Source organism: Elgaria multicarinata, chromosome 6 (genome assembly GCF_023053635.1).
Source record: "Elgaria multicarinata webbii isolate HBS135686 ecotype San Diego chromosome 6, rElgMul1.1.pri, whole genome shotgun sequence".
Lineage (NCBI taxonomy): Eukaryota > Metazoa > Chordata > Lepidosauria > Squamata > Anguidae > Elgaria > Elgaria multicarinata.
In genome coordinates this window covers 12,168,428-12,182,948 of record NC_086176.1, presented here as the reverse complement: position 1 = coordinate 12,182,948, position 14,521 = coordinate 12,168,428, and the positions used below count along the sequence as shown (strand labels likewise).

Sequence of the window (14,521 nt, the reverse complement as noted above, 5' to 3'; positions counted from 1 at the left end):
CTGGTTGGAGCTTCACTTTGCTAGCTGTCGTCAAACCAATTACTACTTCCAACTAACTGTTTAGGACAGTGGTTCCCAATTGGTGGTCCACGGACCCCAGGGGGTCTGCATAACCCACCCAGGGGGTCCGTGGCACCATTCACATATTCACCATTCATTTCTGGAGTCCACTGATGATGAATTCCTACCAGAAGTAAAATATAGCATCACTGAGCACCTGCATGATTTAGCGACTAGCTTCAGAGATTACTTCCCTGCACCTAAACCTGAAAACTCATGGAGAAGGAATCCTTTTGAATGTGGTGATGTACAACTAACAACTCTGTCTGCGGAAGAGCAAGATGCACTTGTGGACGTGACTTGTGATGGTTCATTGAAATCATTTTTCAAAGAATATAGACTGGACCAATTCTGGGTGAAGGTTTTTCCTGATAATAAGAAGTTAGGTGAAAAAGCTTTGAAACATCTAGTTCCCTTTTGTTCCACATATCTTTGTAAACAAACATTTTCGAAATTTTGCTACATGAAGAACAAACATAGAAATCGGCTCGATGTTGATCCAGATTAAAAGTAGGAAATATTGAACCGGATGTGGAAGGGATTGTTCAGGACAAAAAGAGGTATGATTTCGCCCATCACATTTAGGTTTAGTAGCTGCTAGACATGTCATAATTTGTTCTATTGTAAACTAGACGTTAGTAAAATTAAATTCGTCTTTATATTCCTAACTAAATCATTGTCATTTTTGCATGGTAATATCACAAATATCACAAATTTTATGGTCTGTTTTTTAGTATACCTAAAATCCCTTGCTTATTAGGGGCTACCCCTTGTTTTCTCCAAAAAATTGCTTAACGCAGGTAATTACCATAGAGATAACAAATTTTTCAAAAGTGGGGGTCCATGGCTTGGCATTTGAAAAACAAGGGGTCTGCAGTACTTAGCTAATTGGGAACCACTGGTTTAGAATATCCATCCCATCACTGGGAAGAGAAATCGATCTCAAGGAGAAAGAGAACTAAATGCCACCCTGAGCCCCTTGGAGAAAGGGTGAAACAAAAACTGAGTAATAATTTAATTTTCTCTCAGAAGCATAGATCCACAGCAGCACCTAGAGGCAGGAAGGGAGAACTCCAGGAATCACCCCTTGTCATGGCCAGTAAAATGCTAAATTTGTTGGTATAGCAGTCAGGTTTCTAAATATGGTGCTCGATATATAATAACTCTGTGTGGTGCTAACTGCATGAGGCAGGGGGGGAAATCATTTAGCTATTTGGAAAGTTTTCATTTATTACATTTTACATGTCATATTTAATATATGTTAACATATGAGCCTTGTAAATAAGTCCACGAAAATAACTAGCTTGAAGATTTTTTTTACTCGTCTGCTGAGAGATTGTGTCTTATATTTAAAGTGGACCCCGCTCCTTTGCGGCCAGCATAGAAACACAGGAAGCTTGTCAGAAAATCAGCTGACTTCTGCTGCTCTGAGGGTGAAAGGTGAACTCAAAGAAAGCCCACTTGTTACTTACTTCTGGGGAAGGAATCACATTTTCCAGCCTGGCTAATGCCCTCTTTTTCTCCCAGCTTTTCTACTCTCCAACATTGGGCCTGTGTATGGAAGGGAATTGCATAATTAGACAGAAGACATACTTTACCAAACATAAAATGTTGGTCGCAGCCTCTGGTCCGGGGCCTTACATGGGGTCCCTGTTCTTAAATCTGTTCTTGGTCATGTTGTTATATGAAACAAAGTACAAGCTGATTTAGTAAAATAGAAAGGTTGGGTGAAAATCCCATTTCTGAACTGCTTAATTCATATTCTGCTAGACATTTTGGCAGCAAACAGAGGTCCTGGGATTTCTTCCCTCTTTTTCTGTTGTGTGGAGATTTTGTGCAACCATGTGATGTAGGAAAAAAAGAGACACAAGCTGTCTTGGAGGAAGCTGAGACTATGAAACGTTTTGCTTTATTTGCTTCCTCTAATTTGTGATATCTTGAATGGTGCAAACTTACTCAGTTTACTTCTAAATCTTGTGTGTTGCTGTTGTTAACCCCTGTTATGATGGGCCCACAAGGTTAGAATCTATTTTTCTGTGATTTAAATGTTTTGGTAATATATTTATAAGCTGCCTTGAGGGGGCCCAGTTTGATCAGTCTATGACATCTCTTCCTTTCGATGAGATGCTATTTGCACTCTATCTAGACTGTATATTTTAACAGCAGTTAAATTAAAGCTAATGTATTGATACAGTTCTTGTTATTCTTCTAGGAGGATTCAGTCAAGCCAATTGTACACAAACCTAATTCTGGATCCAGTGAAAATATAAACCAAGATACCTCCTGCACAGATTCTTCATCTTCGGTAATGACTTCTTACATTATAATTATATATGCAACAGAGTTGCAGGCAACCAAAGTACTTCTCTCATTAGACTCTGTGCATCTGTCTATTATCTGTTGAATTCAGACAATGTACTGCCTCCACCCTATAACTTTTTCACAAGAATAAAAACTCGTTCCTGGCAGCATAAGTTCATCATAAGTATTATCCAACACTTCTGTACATTGAGGCTGCATCTGAAGTAACTTTTTTGCCATTTTGTCCCTGTGGAAAATGATGCCTCCACTTTTTAGATATGGATGCATTTTTCATAGTTCTTGGAAATGCTGCATTGTTTCTTCACCCCTCATCACTTGCAACCAAAATATATTGTCCTGCAGAGCCATCCTGACACCTAAATTTCAGATAGCATTCAGGCAAACATATACAAAGATCACGATGAGCTGGTTCATGCCTGTACATTTATAACTTGATAGTTTGCATTCACAGATCAAGCATCACAAACAGAACTTTTGTATCATTTGCAATAGCTCAAAATGCAGTGCTTTTCAATGGAAAATTCACACATTCAGCTGCCAGTCATCAAATGTTGAGATTTTAAGTTGGTGTACATGTATGTTCCAGCTGACCCTCCATGTGTAGCATTCAAATGATCTATGAATAAGCATTTCGTCGTACGAGCTATCACTTGAACAGCATACAAATACTTTCTTTTATGGTCATTTAGACCAGTCCATGTTAAAATATAAAGAAAAATACACATATATCAGGACACAGGGTACAATTTCTTCAGTTTGAACAGCATGTGTGCAATATTGGAACACATTTGGTCTTGTTTTAATCATTTTTTATTCAAGCAGTGTTTCTTGTTCAGCCTATTAGTGGAAAAATGTTTATTAATGTTTCTTTGTCTTTCAAAGGCGAAGAGCAATACTGAAGAGCAATTCCTTAGTGCTAAACAGGGTGCCCAAAGCCATCAGAGCTCCATCAAATTGGCCTCATGGAATCAGCCTTCACTCAGTGCCGAGGAAGACGATCTCTTTACTGATTCTCAGTCACAGGTAATTGTGGTTCATAAATCATCTGTAACGGTACTGGGCAAGTTTTGTGTTTAGAAATAGTCACTGGTGAGACCCTGAGTATATTTTATGTCCTTGTTTTTTGAGATGTTATAGCCAGGCTCTTAAAATCCATTACATATTATTGCTTTTAGCTTGGGCTCCATCATGATATCAACTTTGTATGAGATCAAATTGCTTTCTAAGCTACAGGGGGAAGCCTACATTCTAACATGTAGCTTACTCCCTAGTGTAACTACCTTCACATGGTTATTGGGCAGATAAAATGGAATAAATCCAATATGTAGTGCCCTGAGCTCTTTGGAGGAAGGGTAGTAAACTGTCATCAAGTCTCAAGTCATATCACTATAACCTCATAATCAAAAGCTGTGGAGATAGTTGCTAGGGTTGATAGAACACAATCTCCCTTAAGGAACTTCAGGTAAAGATTGTCGTCAAGGCACAGGAACCTACAGTAGGGATGATTTTGGGGGACAAGCAATTGCCAGTGTGATGTAGTGCAGTGGTTCCCAATTAGCTAAGTATTGCGGACCCTTTGTTTTTCAAATGCCAAGCCAAGGACACCCTACTTGTGAAAATTTTGTTATCTCTATGGTAGTTACCTGTGCGAAGCAATTTTCTGGAGTAAATAAGGGGTAGCCCCTAATAAGCAAACGATTTTAGGTATACTAAAAAACAGACCATAAAATTTGTGATATTTGTGATATTACCACGCAAAAATGACAATGATTTAGTTAGGAATATAAAGACGAATTTAATTTTACTAACTTCTAGTTTACAATTGAACAAATTTTGACATGCAGCTAGTAAACCTAAATGTGATGAGAGAAATCATGCCTCTTTTTGTCCCAAACAATCCCTTCTACATCTGGTTCAATATTTCCTACTTTTAATCTCAAATCTGGATCAATATCGAGCTGATTTCTATGCTTGTTCTTCATATAGAAAAATGTCGAAAATGTTTGTTCACAAAGATATGTGGAACAAACGGGAACTAGACGTTTCAAAGCTTTTTCACCTAACTACTTATAATCAGGAAAAACCTTTACCCAGAATTGGTCCAGTCTATATTCTTTGAAAACTGATTTCATTTAACCATCACAAGTCACGTCAACAAGTGCATCTTGCTCTTCCGCAGACAGAGTTGTTAGTTGTACACCACCACATTCAAAAGGATTCCTTATCCATGAGTTTTCAGGATTAGGTGCAGGAAAGTAATCTCTGAAGCTAGTCGCTAAATCACGCAGGTGCTCAGTGATGTTATATTTTACTTCTGGTAGGAATTCATCATCAGTAGGCTCCAGAAATGAATGGTGAATGTGTGAATGGTGCCACGGACCCCCTGGGTGGGTTATGCAGACCCCCTAGGGTCCGCGGACCACCAATTGGGAACCACTGATGTAGTGGATAAAGGACAAGTAGCAGGCAGTATAGTATGCTATACCATGGAAACCTGGATTCAAATCCCCCACTCTGTCAGGGAAATGAGTGAGGCATTGATGAGGAAAAATCCAAGCATTTCCAGATACAAAGGCTTTTATTCAGAGTTCTACCCATGTAGGAGAAAGGCAACCTCCAGCAAGTTGAAGGCCGAATTCTCTGGTGTCTTTCAACACTCTGCAAACTTACATATATTCAAAGATGCTTTGAAGAACTCACTCTTTCCTCCTCCCCTTTCCCTTTGATTGATTACAAGTCCCATAAATGTTGCAAATCAACTATTCTACATAAACAGCGCTTTCTACTATTTCAGCTATACCAGGTACAAGTGTTACTTTTTGTTCCTGATAAGGGGTGCCAAAGGGCAATGGGAAGTATCAGAGCCTGCTCTGATAGCTGTAAATTGCCCAGTCGGGGGTCCTGGGATGTCTAGACAAAGGAAGGGATTTCCTGTCCGAGGGATATGTAGCGAAGGTCAGGAATGCAAGGTTCTGTGATAGGCAGTTGGCAGGGAGGACAAATGGCCAGAAGGGGGTGAGAAGTTAGGATATGGGTGATTGAGGCTCATCTGGCCTTTCTCAATTTTATTGATCTGGGAGGGGTGGGGGTTGATTGTCAGTGTTCGGTTCTTGTGCGTTTTCTCATGGGAAACAGAACACTTTTTGGATTTTTCAGATTTCTCTGTCAACTATAACCTCATCATCAAAAGCTGCGGAGATAGTTGCTAGGGTTGATAGAACACAGTCTCCCTTAAGGAACTTCAAGTAAAGACTGTCTTCAAGGCACAGGAACCTACAGTAGGGATGATTTTCGGTGAAAGCAATTGCCAGTGTGGTGTAGTTGATAAAGGACAAGTAGCTGCCAGTGTAGTATGCTATACCATGGAAACCTGGATTCAAATACCCAACTCTGCCATATATAGATCACAGGATGACCTTGGACCAATCAGTGTCTTTTGGTGACATATCCACCATATCCTTCCAAAGCCAGGCTGATAGAAATCCAAGCAGTGCGTGAACGATGGTATGTGATAGTGAAGTAATGTTCTGTGATTTTTCTTTTCTTCTCTAGACCGCAAGCCAAACTTCAAAGAGGAAGTTACCAGAGTGGTTTGGAACCTCGGAGGGAACTGTTCCTCGTGTTAATACTTCTAAGAAATCCAAGGGAGGAGGAAGCAAAGGTCTCTTTGGCTGAACTTGAAATGATCATCAAAATACATTTTATATCTAGCACCTGGGTTGAAGCTTTGTAATTCAATACCCATTTTAGTCAGTCTGACTCTTTTTTGAAATAATATTGGGAGAAAAAACCCTGTTCATTTGCTTCCACGTAAAACCATGACTAAATATGGGCTTAAATGTAGCCCCTCACACAGCTTCTATCTAAATTGGACAACCTGAAGAAAAGGTCACTGTCTAAATACATTTTAAAGAACAGCTGAACCCCCTGGAATGTGAGTGTGCCACCTCAGGCTTCTTCAGCTGCCCTTTTGATATTAGTAGGATTACAGCTACATGAAGTGGGAAATTCCATGTTCTTTATTTGTGTTGTATATATGTTCCCTATATGCGACTCCACAGCTGGATATTGTGGTGCATAACTAAATTGTTATCATGTGTATTATTACTATTAACATAATTTCAACTATTTTGGCACTTTCCTATGAGAAATAAATCTTTATAATGTAAAGTTTTGGTTGAATACTGTGCAGTTCAGAATATCATGTTTTAGTTTACAACTAGTGAAAAAGCCCGTCATACGACAGGTGTATTTATTTTGTTAGGACTTCTTTGAATACAATATTTTTTGGGTATACACTTTTCTAAGATTTTGAACCAACTTCCCCTGTTCTTTCCCATCAATAATTTTTAACTTTATGTCCTCAGACCATTGGACTCTGGACATTGCCACAACGTTAAAGTAAAAGCCTTGCTAACATTTTTATAACTGGTGAGGAGGTTAGCCTTCTGTCAAATTTACCCTCATGAGACAAATTAGTTACTGAGAGTGGGTTTTGGCCCGTCTGCTAGGCCGGAACGTCCTGGCAGTTTTTTTCTGGAGCTTCCCTAGAAGGCCGCAGTTCTGAGAAATGTCCTAGATGGCGCCAAAGGACAAAAACTATAACTGGCTTGGAGGAGCAGTCTGGTGAGGAGGTTAGTGGGTTTTGGCCCCTCTGCTAGGCCGGAAGCTCCTGGCAGTTATCTTTCTCGGAACTTGGAACTTCCATAGAAGGCCACAGTTCCGAGAAGCGTCGCTAGATGGTGCCAGAGGGCAAAAACTATTTCCCGGAACTTGGAACTTCCATAGAAGGCCGCAGTTCCAAGGAACGTCACTAGAAGGCGCCAGAGGGCAAAAACTATAACTGGCTTGGAGGAGCAGTCTGGTGTTAGGCCCTCTGAAGAGTATCTGGGGATGGACTCAGAGGAGGAGGAAGCAGAACCGGTCCAGACAGAGGCTAGTGTCACGGCTGCTGAACTGGTGCCAGCTGGGAGTGGGGCCAACTGAGAGAATGAGTGGAAGCAGAGCCAAGTACCAGTGTGCCGGTGATTAAACCAGCAGGGAGTTTGGCCAATTCAGAAGACACAGAGGGAGAAGCAACAAACTTACCTGCACAGTTGTTTAGGCAGCATAGGGCGGAAAAGGAAGCCTGGCGCAGGTCTCTGCGTATTTATGCTAGACGCCAGCTCAATAGGGAACAGCTGTAGCTGCCAGGGAGGGGTATTTAGAGAGCTGGGAAGCAACAGGAACTTTGCCAGAGATTAACTGAGCATCCTGGCGAAAGCTCTTGATTCCTGTTTTGGATCTCGGTAACCTTGTATCCTGGTTGAACTTCGGACTGCATTGGAATTCGTGACCTGCTCGTATCCCTGGACTTCTGGACTGTTTTCTTGGACTCTCTCTGCCTGTCGTAAGCCTTTGACTCTCGGAACGGAACTGGACTCTGCCTCATGCTTAATTGTCTTGTACTCTAATATTAAATAATTAACTGTGTTGTTGCATAGCACAGCTGAAGACGAACTCCACTGTTTGTTTGCTGGGTTTGTGGCCGAATTCTTGGGGTTTGTCTGGGCATGCTGCTCACATCTGTATCTCTGTCTAATTAGCTGGTCTATTGGCAGCTTTCCCGGATATCTGGGCTTTTATATATATAGACTAGCAAAAAAGCATGTCATACGACAGGTGTAGAGGAGCAGTCTGGTGAGGAGGTTAGTGGGTTTTGGCCCCTCTGCCAGGTCGGAAGCTCCTGGCAGTTAACTTTCTCGGAACTTGGAACTTCCATAAAAGGCCACAGTTCTGAGAAACGTCGCTAGATGGCGCCAAAGGATAAAAACTATAACTGGCTTGGAGGAGCAGTCTGGTGAGGAGGTTAGTGGGTTTTGGTCCCCCTGCTAGGCCGGAAGCTCCTGGCAGTTATCTTTCTCGGAACTTGGAACTTCCATAGAAGGCCGCAGTTCCGAGGAACGTCACTAGATGGCGCCAGAGGGCAAAAACTTTTGGAACTTCTATAGGAGGCTGCAGTTCCGAGGAACGTCCCTAAATGGCGCCAGAGGGCAAAAACTATAACTGGCTTGGAGGAGCAGTCTGGGCTTTTATATATATAGATTAGCAAAAAAGCCTGTCATATGACAGGTGTAGAGGAGTAGTCTGGTGAGGAGGTTAGTGGGTTTTGGCCCCTCTGCTAAGTTGGAAGCTCCTGGCAGTTATCTTTCTCGGAACTTCCATAGAAGGCCGCAGTACCAAGAAATGTCGCTAGATGGCGCCAGAGGGCAAAAACTATTTCTCAGAACTTCCATAGAAGGCCGCAGTTCTGAAGAATGTCCCTAGTTGGCGCCAGAGGGCAAAGACTATAGCTGGCTTGGAGGAGCAGTCTGGGCTTTTATATACAGATAGATAGATGAGAAATAAATAGGTCAAAGTTTTAAATTCCTAATGCTGAAAATCAGGTACTTCTAAGCCATTGCTTCCTCAAATAATTCAAGCTTTACTCTTTTCTTAAGATCAAACAATATCTCTCATACAAAAACATATTAAATCTGACTTTTTATTTCATTTCTATTATTCTTCGAATGGTTCCTGGATATTTTAGAGTACAATCCTGGGCCTTAGACAGCATATGAGATGCAGTAGATCTTCTCATTCAAGGCTGGAGACAGAGCTGTGACCTCAGAGATCCAACTGTGGAACTACCCCTCCCCAGGTCCTTACCAGCTGACCTAGAACACTGTTACAGCTCCTTCTCCTGTGGTTGGGACTTCAGGGAGAAAATGGGTGTGTTGAGGGCAGGCCAGTGGGTGGGGAGAGGCCATGGACCCAGATCCAATTGACTCCAGCCTCCATTCCCATCCCAGCAGAACAAGTTAATTCAGTCTGAAGCCCATCTAACAAAAATGCTCATATGGAGGATGGAAAGCCTCTGTTGCTCCTCTTGCCCTGCTAGCAACAGACTGACAGGGCTTTGGAGGGAGGGAGGGCTCCATCATTTGGGCTAAACACCCATATGATTAGTCCCTTAATTAAAAAAATACTTATATCCCACTTTTGTGCTTGACAAACAGGTCTTTATGGCAGCTGACAAAGCAGTTAGAGCAACCGGGAGCAAAAAAGGTGGGCCAAGATTACCCTTAAATCCAGTTGCTGTTAACTCGGGGAGGAATGGAAGGGGAGATCCCCAAGGGTCAGTTCCACACTTCAAAACTTAAGGATCACCTTGCTAAAGGGCTGATCTGGTCCCCTCTTCCTGAGCTATCAGTGAGTAATTGCGTGCAAATTATCCACTGATAGCTCTGAAAGAGGGGACAGAATAGCCCTTCAGCAAGGTGCTCGTTCAGTTATGAGTTTGGATTTACCTTTGGGGTATCCCCCACCTTCATTCCACCCTTCCCTGAGTCTCCCCCAAGAGGTTTTAAGGGCTATCTGGGGGCCACCCTTTTTTCAAAGCTCCTATTCATGGTAACAACGAGCCTAAAAAATGGAGCAGTCCCTAGATCACCCTTAAAATAACTTGGAAGGGGGACTTGGGGAGGGGTAAATCCCAAACTGTAAAACGTAAGGATAATTTTGCTAAATGGCCAGTCTGGTCCCCTTTCCCCCGACCTGCCAGCGGTCAAAGGCTGTCAAAACTGCATATATGCAGCGTGGTCATAGTTCCTTCTATGCTTCCTGCTTTGACAACTGAAACATAGAAGGCAATAGGCAAAGCGAGCCTTTATAGCGTTGGCAGCTGCAACACATTTGCATACATTCTCACGGCTGAAAATATAATAAAAATATTCAGCCCCATTTGTGAATGCAGGGTGCAAAAAATTATATGTGTATGTGTGTGTGTGTGTGTGTGTGTATGTGTATATATATATATATATATATATATATATATATATATATTATACACATACATACACACATGCACACACTATTGCATCCGGGATTGCAATCAGAGTAGAGATGGGGGAATTAGGGGCAAACAAGATTGGTTCTGCTGCGAAGTCCCATCGGTGGAGCTGGCTGGAGGACTGAAGGGGAGAACAACCCACGGTAATCCCAATTGTCTTGTTGGACTCACCGTGGGTTGTTCTAATGACAGCCCACACTGCGTGGTTTATCCGCCAGGATGGGTCGTTATGTGATGTGAACTCACCCAATAAGACATGTCTGTAGCCCCTAATTGCCATATCTAATTGACTAGAGTATGATTTTCCTCATGGGCAAGCATATACATTCTGATTATCCTCCCAGAAATGAGTGGAAACCACCTATGGTCCCTCAAGCATCTACGAAGTCTCACAATTGCTGCACTAAAAGTAAACCTTCTTAATGATCCACTGTATGAAAAGCTGCCAAATGGTGAAAATAAAGTTAAGCAAAGTTTAAGAATAAACTTAAGGGGAAGATTTGGGGCCACCTTCAAGACCATTCATGGAGGCTTAAAATATGGGCAGTCAAAACTGGCTACCGCACACATACTTATTTAAATTAAGTCACGTATAGAAGCAGCAGCGGTGCAAGATGTCTTTGAGAGATGGCTCAGAGCAAGAAGCGGAGGTGGTCGCTGTTCCAAAGAGCCCTGCTTACCGCTCTCCCTGTAATGGCACTTGCCACAGCAAATGAGCTGGACTGATGTGGCAGCAGTGGCCCACAGGGACCCTCCAAGTGGTGTGGAGGGGGCGTGGGCAGCAGCATGCAATTCAAAGCGCATCCCAATCTGTTGCCTGAGCAGGGGGATTTATCCTGTGTCCCTGCACAGAAGGAAGGAACCAACCAACCACCAGTCCAGGACACTGGTTTAGAAGAAATATGCCAACGCACAAGGTCTCTGATTCCAAGGCCCTGGCTCAGCCAGCAGCTAGCAAAGGATCCAACAGCTTTGTGAAGTGTCCCTCACAATCACCCCGCACTTGACTGGGAAGGAGGAATCACCCATGGGAAGGAGGGGGCATCTCCAATTGGCTGGCTCCAGCTCGTTTGCTGCTGCTTTTTTGGTGGTGGTGGTGGTGGTGGTGGTGCAGTCCCAAGGGTATGCGAGGGCTCCAGGAAGCATTTTGAGACCATGCTTAAGTGCAATTCTCAAAGTGAAACAGTCAGCCCAGTGTTTTCCCCTCAATCTTCTGGGCTGCACCAAGAAAGCAGTCCACAGGTTCATCTGTAACAATGACAAGATGAAAATGAAATGTAGGTGGAACAAACACTGATTGCATTATTTTTTTTAATTAATTCTATGAACGCAATACCTGTTCTTTCTAATGTGCCACATACATAAATGGCACTAAGTAGTAATATCCAGTGGAATTTTAGGATGTTTTAACAATGTATATTACGTTTTAATTCAGTTTTATGTATTTTATATTTACTGTTGTTCCCCGCCTCTATCAAAATGGAGAGGTGGGTAAGAAATAAAATTATTATTATTATTATTATTATTATTATTATTATTATTACATACCATTGTGTAACCCAGCACCGCGTTCTGTGTCTAGGGGTTGTTTGTTCTTCCCTTAAGGTTAGCTCAGGCTCAAGCCCCCCCACCCAGGAAACCTGGGACACCAATTTAGAGATGTCTGAGTAGCAACCTCACCCACACACCTGAGGTATAAGTACTGGTATTTATTCAGTTTGACAACAAGCAACAAAAATAGAACATAGAAAACAACAATAACCTTTTGATCAACACATCTCCCTCCCAAGGTCTAGGTAGGCCGATGGAAGCCCGTGTCCTTTGGCCTTACTCACAATCCCAGGAGATGGTGAATGAATAGGGATCCTCCAGGCATGCAATTTTATTTATTTATTACATTTATATACCGCCGCACAGCTGAAGCTCTCTGGGCGGTTTACAACAGTTAAAAATGGTAAACATTAAAAAGTATACAAAATTTAAAAAACCATCAGAAACATAAAAACAACAGTATAAAAACAACAGTATCCATTTAAAAACAACAATTCTGGGGTCCATTAAAAACAAACTTAACGTTGTTAAATGCTGTTAAAATGCCTGGGAGAAGAGAAAAGTCTTGACCTGGGGCCGAAAAGATAACAGTGTTGGCGCCAGGCAAGCCTCATCGGGGAGATCATTCCACAGTTGGGGGGCCACCACCGAAAAGGCCCTCTCCCTTGTTGCCATCCTCCAAGCTTCCCTCTGAGTAGGCACTCAGAGGAGGACCTTAGATGTTGAGCGCAGTGTACGGGTAGGTTCATGTCAGGAGAGGCGTTCCATCAGGTATTGCGGTCCCACGCCATGTAGGGCTTTATAGGTGAAAACCAGCACCTTGAATTGGGCTTGGAATAAGTTGGATGGTAGGTGGCAGCAACAGGAACTGGGGTGCGCTGCAAAGAGAGCTGATTCAGCAGCTCCAAACCAGGAACAACTTGGAATCATAGAATAGCAGAGTTGGAAGGGGCCTATAAGGCCATTGAGTCCAAGCCCCTGCTCAATGCAGGAAACCACCCTAAAGCATCCCTGACAGATGGTTGTCCAGCTGCCTCTTGAAGGCCTCTAGTGTGGGAGAGCCCACAACTTCACCAGGCAACTGATTCCATTGTCGTACTGCTCTAACAGTAAGGTTTTCCTGATGTCCAGCTGGAATCTGGCTTCCTTTAACTTGAGCCTGTTATTCCGTGTCCTGCACTCTGGGAGGATCGAGAAGAGATCCTGGCCCTCCTCTGTGTGACAACCTTTTAAGTATTTGAAGAGTGCTATCATGTCTCCCCTCAATCTTCTCTTCTCCAGGCTAAACATGCCCAGTTGTTTCAGTCTCTCTTCATAGGGCTTTGTTTCCAGACCCCTGATCATCCTGGTTGCCCTCCTCTGAACACGCTCCAGCTTGACTGCGTCCTTCTTGAATTGTGGAGCCCAGAACTGGACACAATACTCTAGAGGAGGCCTAACCAGGGCCGAATAGAGAGGAACCAGTACATCACATGATTTGGAAGCTATACTTCTATTAATGCAGCCCAAAATAGCATTTGCCTTTCTTGCAGCCATATCGCACTGTTGGCTCATATTCAGCTTGCAATCTACAACAATTCCAAGATCCTTCTCGTTTGTAGTATTGCTGAGCCAAGTATCCCCCATCTTGTAACTGTGCCTTTGGTTTCTATTTCCTAAATGTAGAACTTGGCATTTATTCCTATTAAATTTCATCCTGTTGTTTTCAGCCCAGCACTCCAGCCTATCAAGATCACTTTGAAGTTTGTTTCTGTCTTCCAGGGTATTAGCTATCCCACCCAATTTTGTGTCATCTGCGAATTTGATCAGCGTTCCCTGCACCTCCTCGTCCAAATCTATCTATATAAATAAAAATGTAAATGTTCGTTCGAAACAGACGTTATATCTCCGAAAGTTCTTCATCGATTGCTTTGAAATTTTGACACAACGTTGCATTTGAATATGCGAGCGTTGTTATGTAACTATGTTCTATATGGGGACAAAAGTTTGTCTTAAAATCGAAGAAATAGGCCTCCTCAAAACCAGTCCTGCTGATCACTGTGACATCACCAACCAGTAAGCCAATCTACTGCCTCTGCCTTCTCTCATATTTGCATGTTGTCTCCTATTTGCTCTTATAGGTCATTGTGACATCGCCAACCAGTAGGCCAATCCACTGCCTCTGTCTCCTCTCCTATTTGCATGTTCTCTCACAATTGGCTGAGTGAGTATAGATGTCACACCTGTGACAGTTACACGTTCTGAAGAAAGGTAATGGCCAGGAGTTTCCAGTAACCTCCTCACCGTAAAAAAACACCTTTTTTAAAAACCAAACAAACTGCTTTACTTCATCCAAATAATGCCTCGCAGAAGATCACACTTAGGTCGTCATACTCGCAGAGCGGAAGCACTGCGACGAGAAATTGCAAATCAGACTGAGGAAGAATGGGCATCAGCAAACGAGAAAAAAAGAAAAAGAATGCCTCAAATACGTGCCAAGGAACCAGCCAAGCAACGTTCAGCCAGACTTGAGGATGCACAATTGCAAGCATGGCAATCGCGTTCTACAGCTTCAGATCTGCTTTGTTCTCAACAGAATGAATGCGACAGGCTGAGAGTGGCTGAAAGACGTCAACGAGAAACAGCACATCAGCGTCAAACACGACACCGTGGTAAACAATCACACGATTACAATCGCCTTGCATTCCAGTACAACCCAGCTGATGATTATAGTTTGAG

The 14,521-nt window shown here is 42.7% G+C and overlaps 1 protein-coding gene across 1 annotated transcript in view; it reads left to right on the top strand.

Moving 5' to 3' along the window:
- The window catches only part of WRN (WRN RecQ like helicase), a 79,830-nt gene extending 73,278 nt beyond the window's left edge, over positions 1-6,552 (top strand). The window contains exons 34-36 of the mRNA XM_063129037.1: positions 2,273-2,365; positions 3,265-3,405; positions 5,935-6,552. Of these exons, the coding sequence (XP_062985107.1) occupies positions 2,273-2,365; positions 3,265-3,405; positions 5,935-6,057 (357 nt within the window). The 3' untranslated portion in view covers positions 6,058-6,552. The remainder of the gene's footprint in view (positions 1-2,272; positions 2,366-3,264; positions 3,406-5,934) is intronic.
- The last annotated feature ends 7,969 nt before the right edge of the window (positions 6,553-14,521 follow it).